At 46.3% G+C, this 13,370-nt stretch overlaps 1 protein-coding gene across 1 annotated transcript in view; it reads left to right on the top strand.

Annotated features, from left to right (window-relative positions):
* Positions 1-13,129, top strand: part of nova2 (NOVA alternative splicing regulator 2) — a 74,569-nt gene extending 61,440 nt beyond the window's left edge. The window contains 2 exon segments of the mRNA XM_048264273.1: positions 5,407-5,958; positions 5,961-13,129. Of these exon segments, the coding sequence (XP_048120230.1) occupies positions 5,407-5,958; positions 5,961-6,434 (1,026 nt within the window). The 3' untranslated portion in view covers positions 6,435-13,129.
* The last annotated feature ends 241 nt before the right edge of the window (positions 13,130-13,370 follow it).

The following is a 13,370-nucleotide window of genomic DNA, read 5'->3' as shown; positions in this document are numbered from 1 at the left end:
AAAAATATGTGGCTATATATAGTGGGGTAGCTCCTGTATACCGGGAGAAAATGAATCGAATGAGGGCAAAAAGAAAAGGGAAAGAAATCAATTTGAAGAGAGCAAGAAAAACAGGAGAGGAGAGGGCAGAAGGGAGAACGAGAGAAATTATTTTGTGATGGGCTTGAAAAAGCGTGTCAGAGTAAAAGATTGAAATAGATTCGAAAGGGAGAAAAGTGAGAGAAGAGAGAGATGAGTTTGAGAACAGCAAAAAGAAAGAGAGAGAGCATATTGGAGATGGAGAGAAGGAGTAGAGGAGAGAAAGATGGCTAAATGAGATTGACACACACACACACACACACACACACAGAGAGAGAAGAGAGCATGTCTGGCGTGGTGCTGTGTGCTACACAGGCCTGGTGTGATGGCTTCAAAGGTGCAGGTCTGGATGCTGCACTGTGCTGTGTGATGCTGTGCTGTGCTGTCTGGATGCTGCACTGTGCTGTGTGATGCTGCACTGTGCTGTGTGATGCTGCGCTGTGCTGTCTGGATGCTGCACTGTGCTGTGTGGTGCTGCGCTGTGCTGTGTGATGCTGTAAATACTGTGCATCCCGCTATCTGTCTGGGCTTTCCCATAAAATAGCCAATCGGGGGCCAGCCAGCCAACAGCGCTCCTCTCCAGGGGGAAGAGGCTGGTCTCGCGCGTCGCGCCACGGCTGCTATTTATGCCCCGCGGCACGGCCACTCGTTCCTGCGCCACAACCACAACCGCCGCCTGCCGCGCCTGCCGCGCCTGCCGTTTACATCTCCCACTCCGTGTTCCAGCGGCGCCCTGATCCCCCAGGATTTTCAGCCCCGCACGGCCGATATAAATCAGCCGCCGCTGACGGTAACGTGGCCCCCGTGATGAGATGAGTGATGAGCTCAGCCAGAACAGGGAGACTCGTACTGCTGGAGACTTTTTCTGTATTCTTTTTCTCTCTTTCTCTCTCTCTCTCTCTCTCTATCTCTCTATCTCTCTCTGTATTTCAGTCAGAAAAGGTCACGTTCCCAGGTGGGAGAGTTTCTTAGGGAGGAAATATGACTCGCCGCTTCTCTGGTGTCACATATAAAATACAGCCCACATTCATTTGGTGCCTCGCCTCGGGGCGAAGGCATCTGCTGGATAAATGAATGTAGATATAAGACTCAGAAACTGCCAGGGAATGACACACACATATCACCTGGAGGGATGAAGTGCATGTGTGGAATGGATGTGTGGAGAGAGAGTCATTTGTGGGGTGATATACAGCTCGCCTGTTCTCCCCTCTCGTTCCCTTGTCTTCACATGCAAGTCATGTGACACATAACATTCCCACAAGCAGCACGTGGAGCTGTCATTTGGAATCCGTGACCTTTAGAACCCCACCACAGGACAGGAAGGAAGTTCCACTACGACAACCCGACCATGGAATTGGTGATTTAGCCGTAGCTCAGCACCCACATTAGCGTCTATTCCTGTTTAATCCCCAAAAAATCCCTCGGACGCTTTTCTCGTCTGCGTACTCTCTACGGTGTTTGAAGCCTCAGAGGCAGGTTTTGGGGATTCGAAGGGTGTGTGTGTGTGTGTGTGTGTGTGTGTGTGGTGGTGTGGGGGGGGTCTTCACAGATCCCTCTGAGGAGCAGTGGTTGAAGCCAAGCGAAGCGAGACCAATTTGTTTTTTGCCGCAGCGCTTTGCACATGAGAAACATTGATCGATGGCGCTCCATGTGTCCTCTTCTGGGAAAGAGCGTGAAGGATTTTCTCCTCCTCGCTCTCCCTCTTTCTCTCCCTCTTTCTCTCCCTCTTTCTCTCCCTCTTTCTATCCCTCTTTCTCTCCCTCTTTCTATCCCTCTTTCTCTCCCTCTTTCTCTTCCTCTTCTTCCTTCCATCAAAAAGTGAAGTTATTAAAGGAAAAAAATATATTAGTGGATTAAGTCATATTTGTGGGACTAATCACCTACAGTAGCTGTGTGTGTGTGTGTGTGTGTGTGTGTGTGTGTGTGTGGTGTTGTTTTCAAAAGAACACTTCACCGTCAGTCTGTGTTGACACCCTCGGTATATTTTCCATTTCGCGCTGAAGTGTTTGAGATGGCAGCTGTAGCACAAAGGCTCCAGCAAGCCAAGGCCAAGCAGCTGTAGCGGCGGAACATGCCGCATGTTCTGCGACAGTGACGGAACCTTGAGACGCACTGATTGGAACCGAAACAGACAAAGAAGGCAAGGGATGAAAGAGAATGGGGGAGAGAGAGAGAGAGAGAGAGAGAGAGCAAATCACACAAAAGAAAAGAAATGTACGACTCAGTCAATTAGCAACCCCTATTTCCTGTGTTCACTATCTCTGCCTTCCTTTCTGTCTTTCTCTCGCTATTTGTCCTCCTCTATTCTTTTCCAATTTTCATGCCCTCTCTCTCCCTCCCTCTCTCCCTCTCTCTCTCTCTTTCTCCCTCTCTCTCCCTCCCTCCCTCTCTCTCTCCTCTCTCTCTTTCTCTCCCTCCCTCTCTCTCTCTTTCTTTCTCTCCCTCTCCCTCCCTCTCTCTCTCCCTCTCTCTCCCTCCCTCCCTCTCTCTCTCTCTCTCTCTCTCTCTCTCTTTCTCCCTCTCTCTCCCTCTCTCTCTCTCTCCCTGTCTCTCCCTATCTCTCCTTTCCCTACCCTATGTATTAGATTGGAGGTGGCTGGGCTGGGTGTGTGCATTGTTTGGCCCCACTATAAAAGTCACCAGAGAGGCTTTATAGCTTCATCCACTTTAATTATCTGTCTCCACTTTCCACGCAGGGTGAGACAATGCATGTGAAATGGTGTCTGTGTCAAGCTGTGCCCCAAAATAGCGCAGAGTGTGTGTGTTTGTCTGTGTGTCTGTGTGTGTGTGTGTGTGTGTGTGTGTGTGTGTGTGTGTGTGTGTGTGTGCACGTTGAGGCACATGAATGAATACAAATCAGGCAAAATCTATATAATGGATTTTATCCCCCTACCCCCCTGCTCTCTCACACACACACACACACACACACACATTGGTACCCCTCCCTTTTCACCTACCAACCTTACTCTTCACCTTGGAGCTTGTAACACAAAGGGCGAGTGGTGTGTGTGTGCCTGTGTGTGTGTGTGTCTGTGTGTGTGCCTTTCTGAACATGATATTGGTGCTCTCCCCATGTGTTATGTGTTTGTGTGTGTGTGTGTGTGTGTGTGTAAGGGTGTGAGTGTTTCTCTGCAGCCCCTAATTGCATGATGTGTGTGCTAAGTGAGGGCATGTTGAGCTGGTGTGCTGAGTGCATGTGTGTATATAAAGGGAGATGGTGTGCTGAGTGCATGTGTGTATATAAAGGGAGCTGGTGTGCTGAGTGCATGTGTGTATATAAAGGGAGATGGTGTGCTGAGTGCATGTGTGTATATAAAGGGAGATGGTGTGCTGAGTGCATGTGTGTATATAAAGGGAGATGGTGTGCTCAGTGCATGTGTGTATATAAAGGGAGATGGGGTGCTGAGTGCATGTGTGTATATAAAGGGAGATGGTGTGCTGAGTGCATGTGTGTATATAAAGGGAGATGGGGTGCTCAGTGCATGTGTGTATATAAAGGGAGATGGTGTGCTGAGTGCATGTGTGTATAAGGGAGATGGGGTGTAGGGCCGCTGTAGAGGAGGGAGGGGGTGCTTGTCTTGTCTAGGATGCTGTGTGCTCAGGCAATCACATGGTAGTGTGGAGTGGAGGAAAAGGTAGGCTATTGATTGTGTGTATGTGTGTGTGGGCAGGCACAGTGAGGGTGTGTGTGTGTGTGTGTGTGTGTGTGTGTATGAGTGTAGGCGGGTGTGCAGTGTGTGTGTGTGTGTGTGTATGAATGTAGGCGGGAGAGCAGAGAGTGTGTGTGTGTGTGTGTGTGTTTGAGTGTGGGCGGGTGAGCAGAGTGTGTGTGTGTGTGTGTGTGTGTGTGTGTATGAGTGTAGGCGGGTATGCAGTGTGTGTGTGTGTGTGTGTGTGTGTGTGTGTGTGTGTGTGTGTATGAATGTGGGCGGGAGAGCAGAGAGTGTGTGTGTGTGTGTGTGTGTGTGTGTGTGTGTGTGTGTGTGGGCAGAGGGAGGGCGTTCGGTTGCTACGCATCGCTCCGACTCCCTTTCAATTCCCCCTTGAATGCTGGAGTTGGGTTTCCATGGCAACCCTGACCCCTGGGACTCGGTGCTTTTCACGAGGAGCCTCTTTATACCCAGTGATTCACAGCCAGGAGGACGACAAAAAAACTCTCTTTCTTTCCCTCTCTCCCTCCATCTCCTCCTCTCTCCCTCCATCTCTCCCTCTCTCCCTCCATCTCTCCCTCTCTCTCTCTCTTTCCCTCCCTCCCTCTCTCCCTCTCTCTCTCCCTCCCTCCATCTCTCCCTCTCTCTCTCTCTTTCCCTCCCTCCATCTCTCCCTCTCTCTTTCTCTTTCCGTTTTCTTCCACCCACCCGTCGATTGACCAAAAAAATGAGCATTGTGCCGCTGTTTTTCTTTTCTCATGAATTTCCTTCAACTGTATTTCCAGGCATTTTGCAGTTGTTGTTGTTGTGCCCGTGTGTCATGCTGACATGCTTAGCCAGTCTGTTTGTTTTCTACGCCTCCTATGCCCCCTCCCCTCTCTCCTTATGAACTGGTGGTTAGCCAGCATGTTTTACTGGTTTCCTGGCAACATTTCACTTTGTTAAGCTTTTCCTTATAAAAAAAAAAGATGTTATTTACTCTTTAAGTTGAATTCTCAAATCAGCTCCACGGTGGGGGGATTCCCTAACCAACAGATATGCAGGGTGGTCCTTGCATGTTTCAATCAGGAGTAAAAAAATGTCGGCTTTGGGAAAGCTTGTCAGAGGATTACAGGCCCTTCATTCGTCTGAAACTTCAGCGTTTGTAATTCCAGAATTACAAATTAATGATACTATTGTGACAGATATATATGTGCCCATATTTTCACACTTTTAGTTGTATTATATGTAGTATAATTTTATGAAATGGAATTAGCTTTACAGTAATCGTATATTGTACACTGTATATTAGCCACATCGTGTACAAACCACTGTGTTTTGACCACACCCATGCATTAACTGAAGTGCCCAACAGCCTAATGAATCAGATCATGTTTTAATCATACAGAAAAATGAAGAAAAGAAATGCATTGACATTTATAACAAATCCCTTATTTTTTCTTGCAAAATCGTATAACCCTATAAAGTCCTATATATAGGATATATAGATGGGAAATGACGGTAGCTCAAAGTCATTACCTGACCCTGATTCCATATAGTGTGTAGTGATATTGACTAAAATCTTCCCTCTTCTTTTTCCCTCTCTTCTCTTCTCTTCTCTTCTCTTGTCTTGTCTTCTCTTCTCTTCTCTTCTCTTGTCTTCTGTTGTCCTTTCTTCCCTCCACTCTCTCTCCTCAAGGCTAAGCTCATCGTCCCCAACAGCACGGCAGGCCTGATCATCGGTAAGGGTGGCGCCACGGTCAAGGCCGTGATGGAGCAGTCCGGTGCCTGGGTGCAGCTCTCGCAGAAGCCCGAGGGCATCAACCTGCAGGAGCGCGTGGTGACCATCAGCGGCGAGCCTGAACAGAACCGCAAAGCGGTGGAGATCATCGTCCAGAAGATCCAGGAGGACCCCCAGAGCAGCAGCTGCCTCAACATCAGCTACTCCAACATCACAGGCCCCGTGGCCAACTCCAACCCCACCGGCTCTCCCTACGCCAACTCCACCGAGGTCATGCCCGCCGCCGCGGCCGCTGCGGCAGCCACCGCCTCCAGCCTCCTGGGCCAGGCGAGCCTCGCTGGGGTGGGCGCCTTCCCCACGGCCATGTCCAGCTTCTCAGGTAACGACCTGCTGGCCATCACCTCGGCGCTCAACACGTTAGCCAGCTACGGCTACAACACCAACTCGCTGGGCCTGGGGCTCAACCCGGCCGCCGCCTCCGGCGTGCTAGCCGCCGTGGCCGCCAGTGCCCCAACCCGCCCGCCGGCGCCCCGCTAACCTGCTGGCGTGGAAATGCGCCAGTGGCCCTGTCCCACGGCGCCGGGCACCCGGCCGCCACGCTGGGCGGCTTCACGCTGGGATCGCTGGCCGCGGCCACCGGCGCCACCAACGGCTACCTGAGCGCCGCCTCCCCGCTGGTCGCCAGCTCGCTGCTGGCCACAGAGAAGCTGGGCGAGGGCGCCAAGGACGTCGTGGAAATCGCCGTGCCCGAGAACCTCGTCGGTGCCATCTTGGGCAAGGGCGGCAAGACGCTAGTGGAATACCAGGAACTGACCGGCGCCCGGATCCAGATCTCCAAAAAGGGCGAGTTCATCCCGGGAACCCGGAACCGCAAGGTCACCATCACCGGATCGCCAGCGGCGACGCAGGCTGCCCAGTATCTCATCAGCCAGCGAATCACGTACGAGCAAGGAGTCCGCGCCACCAACCCCCAGAAGGTGGGCTAAACGGGAGGATGGAGAGAATAAAGGAGGAATAACGAAGCAAGGGCTGAGAGAGGAGAGTGGAGAAAGAGAGAGAGAGAGCAAGAGAGAGAGAAAGGAAGGAATCATCCACACGTTTATTCGTGTCTATCAGTATTTCAAAACGAATGATGGGAAACAAAGTCAACTCAGAGAGAAGATAAAAAAAATGATCATGTCGAAAACCAAGAAAAAAAAATGTGTACAATGTAAATATTGGTTTTATTTCGTAAGTCTTGATCTTTGGGATTTTTTAGTATTCTACATGTTTTTTTTTTGTTTTGTTTTGTTTTGTTTTTGTCTTTTGTTTTGGTTTCTTGTTTTTGTTTAGTTTTGTCCGTGCGCGTTTCTCAGGACAGCGGTGAATGGCATTTAAACTGGCATGTTGCCTCACTGCAGGTCCTGAGAGGAACAGGTAGAGGGGTGGTTGTGGTGGGGGTGGGGGGGGTGCTCTCTAGAACCCTCCCCCACCTCCCCTCTAGACCCAGGTCCTCTCTAGCTGACAGATTTCTTTTTTGTTTTTGTTTTTTACAATTTATATTTTTGCCTTCAGCTCCAATTTTTCCCAATTAGCCTGTGCCCCCCCTCTCCCCAAGCAAACAAACATAAAAGAAAAGAAGATATCAGCCCCTCTTTTTGTGGGATAGATGAGATCGCAGACAAGCCCTCTGAGGAATTTAAAAAAAAAAACAACACACCTGTAGGCTATGACCTCACCACCCCACCCACCCCTACTCACACACACACACACACACACACACACACACACACACACATACACACACACACTTATGCCCCTGTCCACCCGCCCTGCCCCGTGCTACTCCTAAACACACACACACACACACACACACACTCTCTTAGCCACGCCCTCTCGGTTCTAGGCTGAGGATTGTTGGGGTGGGTGTCAGGTGCACCAGAGAGAGGGGAGTTGCATAGAGAGGCTGCTCCCAAAGCCCTACCCCTCGTAAGGGTCTCTCTCTCTCTCTCTTTCTCTCTCTCTCTATCTCACTCTCTCTCTCTCTCTTTCTCTCCCACTTCCCCACATGGTTCCAATTTGACCAGGTGCATGTTGTCGTTTGTCTGTTCTCTCTCTCTCTCTCTCTCTCTCTCTCTCTCTCTCTCTCTCTCTGTTGTGGTTGCATTAAGACCCTGGCAGAGCTTTGCTTGGGGATGCACGACTGCTGATGAGCAGGAGATGCACCTTGTTGGGTCAGAATCTAAACGTAGCACCAGAGCACATCGAGATTGTGGCATATTCTCTACAGGGTCTTGCAGTCTGGCATAAGGGATATTACTATTGTTAATATTATGATTATTATTATCATTATTCTGATTATATCATCATCACAAATGATCATCGCCATCAACATTATTTATTAATATGATTTCACCCATAAGGACTGAATTATTATCATTTTATTCTTAATCTGTGAATTCAGGTTGACATGAATGTAAAGACAATATTTTTTAATTTAGTTTTTTTTTTTTTTTTATTTAAGTGGATTATATAGTGTGTGTCATAGTGTAATATATGTCTTATTTAAGTCCAGTGAAACGTGCACTGTTGGCACCCGTGAGTCGAAAACAAAAAAGCAGAGGCCAGCACTGGCATCCATTGTGGCATCAAGACATTACAGAGGAAGAGGACAAACACACACACACACACACACACACATAAACACACAGACAAAAGAAGCTATTGAACATGGAGTATTGGTGCTCAAAAGGGAAAAGCACCATGTCTCGACTAGATGTAGGGATGGAAAAGGCTTCATTTGCATCTGCAGAATGAGAATATCGATCATATCACAGGCATCAGTGCAGTCTCTGTATGCACCGTTACAGTAATTGATTGCACCAGAACAAAATGAAATGCAATATCCTTTCAACTTCAGCTCCCCAGGTTTTTCTTTTTTTGTATTTTTCCTTTGTCTCAATTTTCTGAAACCCAACTCCGATCTCCTGCAGGATAGGTCTGCCCACACTAAGTGGAAGTAGACATACTTTTTATATCTCTCAGTAAACTTGGAAATGAAGCACTTAAGGCTGAACATTGTTACTTCCTTAAGGACCAGTGCTACTGCAAAGAACGAGCAGAGATCAAATGTGTTAACGGCCAGGCCCTTGCAGTTTTCCCTTTCCTCAGTGGTAGAGAGAGTAGTGTGTAGTCCAAAGCTGCATCATCTCCAACTTAAACATCATATCAGACTCGGAGAGCAAGCACCCAGCCCTTTGGCACTAGCTGTAGGAACATGTAGGGTCCTCTGCATCCAATGAAAGATGCTTTTCTGAGCAGAGACCCCTCCCACACACAACATGCACATGCTGCTGAACCTCCTTTCTCTTTTAAGTTTCTGTTGTTATTATTTTGTTTATTTGTTTTATCTTTTTTTTTTTTTTTTTACTATCGGAGTACACTGAAGTTCGTCTTAATGCACTGTGAACTATGGGTGCCGTTTATTCGGGCCAAAAAAAAAAACTGAAATAAAGAAGTAAAAATAAGGGCAGGGTCTCGTGCCATATCGAAGACTTTTTGGCCAAACTGATCAAAGGGAATGTACCCATGGCGATGGGGGAAATCGGGCAGAGACACTAGATGACGGAGGTGAATCTCGTGTCCCAGCGGTCCAGTACGAGAGGACACGCGAGAAAGAGAGGTGGAATGTTTACGTCGCAGTCGGGGCCAGCCAATGGTAATCACGGGTTTTGGCTGCAGAACAACAGGGACACGTTTGAGAGGATTGTCATCCAGGTTCCTAGGATAATAGCATCAATATGTTTTCCCTTTTGTTGGTTTGTCTGTTTGTTTGTTTTGCCCTTCATAGTTGAGAACATTATCAGCCAGCTTATAACCACAAATCATTATCCTGGAAGTTCATCTTTGAAAGGATAGAGATTGAAAGGCACTTTCTCAGCTCAGATTCAAACACGTACAGTAAACTTTGCTTGTGCGAGAGAAAGTGTCATGTCTCTTCTCGTCTTGATATTAATGTTTCTCTTCAACAACACATGCAGATAGAGTGTCTGTTGACGTACTGTATGTGAATGCCGCCCTTTTTGCCCAACTCAGCTAAGCCAAACAGTCCGACCCCAGCAAGTCCCCTTTTAGTCTCTCAAACGCTGAGATCTATTCTGACATGTCCTGCTGAACAAAAAGCAAAAAAACGACGACAACAAAAAACAAAAAGTAAAAAGTCACCCTAGATTACGAGTGATGGACCAGACAAAGGCAACAGCGTTCTTGTCCCCCGTTCTCTCTGACCTAACTGCTTATGCAGCTGGGTGCGGTGCCTATCCAGTCGATTTTTTGTCCCACTGGAATTCCACGGTGACCGTTTATCAAGGGGGAAAACAGCAATTGAATCTGACATGGTGTTGTCTTTCTCCACAATGATTTCTTTTTGACAAAGCTATGAATCCCTCTTGTCACCACTGCCTATGGGAGCGGCCAGTGAGTGTATATCTCAACAGATTTGGTAAGGAGGCTTCTTTCTTCCCATCTACTGCCATTCACCTCCCCCTCACCACTCCTCTCCCCTCCCCAACCAACCACCACACACACACACACTTCAGTCCTTTTCTGTACCTCTGTGCACGCCCCCATTCTGACGCATCAACCCCCGAGATACCCTCGCTCTCATATCTCCGTATGGGTGAGGATGTCTGGTGTCACAATGCATGACCGCTTGCCCACCCACAAATCAACAATGATACCAGAGAAGGCAGAGCCCAAACGAGGGTCTTCTGGGAAATGCAGTTTGTAGACGCCAGGAGGGGAGAGGACTTGGTTAGGCAGAGGCTGACATTGTGAAAGACAGAAGATTCCCCCGTTGCTTGATGAATAGTTTGGCAGACAGGATTGGACAGAGTGGGTCGGTCTAACAAACTGGCAGCATGCGCTTTCCACTCGTTGTGATACTTACAGGCACACATGCTTAACAGGAGTTTCTCAGGTTTCGCGCAGGATACACTGAGATTTAACGGCATGCTTCATGTAGTTGACATGTTTAAGAAATAGTTGAAAGCATGCCACTTTTAAAAACCTGACTAACAATGGTCTTTACTTGGCAATGCGATTTGGGGTTTGACCTCACACGTCAGAGATTTTTAGTTCTTTGGGAAAAAGGTGTAGTTTCATACGCAAGGACTGTAGACCTCCATAGCCCTCCTGAATCATTTAAAGTCTGTTCACACACACACACACACACACACACATACAAATTACATGAAGTACACATGCACACTATTCCCTGAGAGAATGTTTTTAAATGAAGGAAAAAGGAGGAAATCTGGTGACATATGGATAACTGGATATTACAACTGTGACATTAAAATGTGAAATAATGTGATGGTCAGCTATAGATTAGGTGCCAACAAAGCGTAGGGAGGGACAGCTTTGTATTTTTCTATATGTGTAGAGCTAAAAGCACCCTGAAGATGAGAGAAAATAGGGGCGGCCACTTTTTGTTTTTAAGGGGAGAACGACAGGTGTTGAGTACTGGAAGCAATATTCGTAGTAGCATGTTGTCCTGTCCTGTCTTTTTATTGCGTCTGTTGTAGGAGCTTTGGATTACATAGATGTTGAATAGGTTTACATATGTACTATTTTTTAATTTGTGAAGATGCTGCTATTTAATAAGTGATGTACTAAAAATGAAGTAAAAAAAAAACATATCTGACTCAACATTTAGAAGGATGTTCTAGTTGCGAGAGGTGTAATTAATATTGCATACTAATAAAAGTTAACTGTAATAGCAAAACTGATTAACCTGTGCCAAAATAGCTATTTACAGACCCTCAACCTGTAAATGTGTGATTTAACCATTAGATTGAACTAACTTTTGTAAGAAAATGTGAAAAGTGCCAAACAAACCACATTTGTAAGTTAATTAGAAAGGAATCCCGAGATATCGGTCGACTTTTTCAACTAATAAGAGTATGATTAACTTAATTGCTGTTTAGTTGTAAGTTTTGTTCCCCCCAAGCAATCAGTTTTAAGTAGAGAGAGGGTAGCCATCTTGTTAGCCAAACAATGGCGTTCAGTGCTAGCTAGCATGAATGCTAAAGTAACAGGACTGAAGGACTGCCATGTAGTTAGGTTTGCATGGTTTAAGTCTAATAATTTATCAGCATTCTTAATACAGCATTTTATAGTTCTCAAATTGTATTTTGTGGAAATAGATGTTATCTTTTTTGCACGTCTATATTGCATGATCTCACAGTGAAGCGTGAAGAAAACCAACTAAAAAAAAGGACAAAGACTGAAAAATCCTACAAAAAAAGATGATTAGGCAGTGTGTGTTGTTCATTTTCAAGACAAATCTTTGCATGCCAACAAGAGTAGAGCGTTTCAAATTACTTTTAAGAGATTTTTTTCCAAAACAACTGTTTTTGCTAAGACCAAGCTGGGAGGCGCATTAATCCACCTAATCTAGGCAACACTAATAGTCGCATTGTTTCCTGAACACACACAGTGTTGTCAACACATTACCATAATTAGATATGAGTGCAACATTTGAACAAATATGATAATAACTAAGATCCATGTTTTTTTAAGGAATCGATTTATTTGTATTTCTCTATAGCTGTTTGTTAACTGTTTGAAGAGAATGGGTTTGAAACTACTGTTTTTTGAACACTAAAACCCAGATCTGGAGTGAATGTGCTCACCTCAGCATAAGTTTGCATATCTCTCTTTCGATCATGATTTTATACATTTGCGTGAACATCAACACCAGCCTGAGGCATTGTAGGATGTGGCCCTGGCTGAGCGTCTGTTTTGATCATCAGCATCCCTATAAGCATGATCTAAAGCATTATCTTAATGATAATATGCACTTTATATTGCTTTGCCTGACATGCGTTGAATTCAATAGCCCACCTCTCCTCCATACACACATACTTCTTTTTTTTGTTTTTGTTTCTTGTATCTGTGGGACTCCACATCCACGGCGGAGTGTTTTGATGTGTCAGCTGTAGGCTGGAAGGTGCTCTCTGTCGCTGCTCAGCTTGTGTGTTTTTCTATTTCGAGGCTCCCCTGAGCTTTTCTCAGAGAAAAAAAAGGGGCTTTAGCATTTGGTTCATGTTCTACCCCAGTCAAATGGGAGAGCTTTTTTTGGGGTCACCCTCCACAAGCTAAAAAAAAATGGCATGTTGGGAGGCAGAAGACGACCAAAAAAATACACACTTGGTGTGAATCCATTGTTTTCTCCTGGTTGCTCTCAGTGCAGTGAAATGTAATGAAACACTGTCTTTGTTTAGTGCAGCGCGATTGGCACTAAAATCTAATTGGCGGTTTTAAGTGATCACAGGCCGCAGGAAACCCAAAACAGCTCGCATGCCATAAACACCGCTGTAAAAACTTCACAAAGCTGACCAGTAACGAGAGCATTATTGTTCTGGGGGAGTTCGGTTTGTTTTGTCTCGTTATTTGGATACCCCCCGCACCTTGTTGACAATTTTCATCATTTCTGTGTTTGTTTAAACTCACAAACGTGGGGGTAAATGTGCCAAAACAAGGCGAGAGCCACTGTTATTGTTTATATATATCATTTGTTTGTTTTTCCACTTCTTCCACGTTGTGTCTGATGCAGTTGCCTGAGCTTCATAGAGATGCATATGTTTAACAAGTGGAGAGGGGAGAGGTGGAAAAAGCATTAAATCGTACAAAAAAAGTCTTTCTTGATTAGAAACTATTGAGTTTCTTGTTGTTCACTCAGCTGGTGAAGTTCCCATGGCGTGGTTCTGTTGTCTTTCTTTAAACGTCAGGCTGGAAGATGGGAGCCTGCGACATCATATCCATGCCTGGCAATCTAGCAGGTGTCAGTTGCGTTGTTGTTTTTGTTTTTTTCTGTGTGTGCATGCGTATGACTGTGTGCGTGTGTGTGCGCGCGTGAGTGCGACTTTGATGAGGGATGC

This window comes from Alosa alosa, chromosome 15 (assembly GCF_017589495.1).
Source record: "Alosa alosa isolate M-15738 ecotype Scorff River chromosome 15, AALO_Geno_1.1, whole genome shotgun sequence".
NCBI classification, from domain to species: domain Eukaryota; kingdom Metazoa; phylum Chordata; class Actinopteri; order Clupeiformes; family Clupeidae; genus Alosa; species Alosa alosa.
The sequence above is the reverse complement of the archived record's forward strand: the minus strand, read 5'-3'. Positions and strand labels throughout refer to the sequence as shown.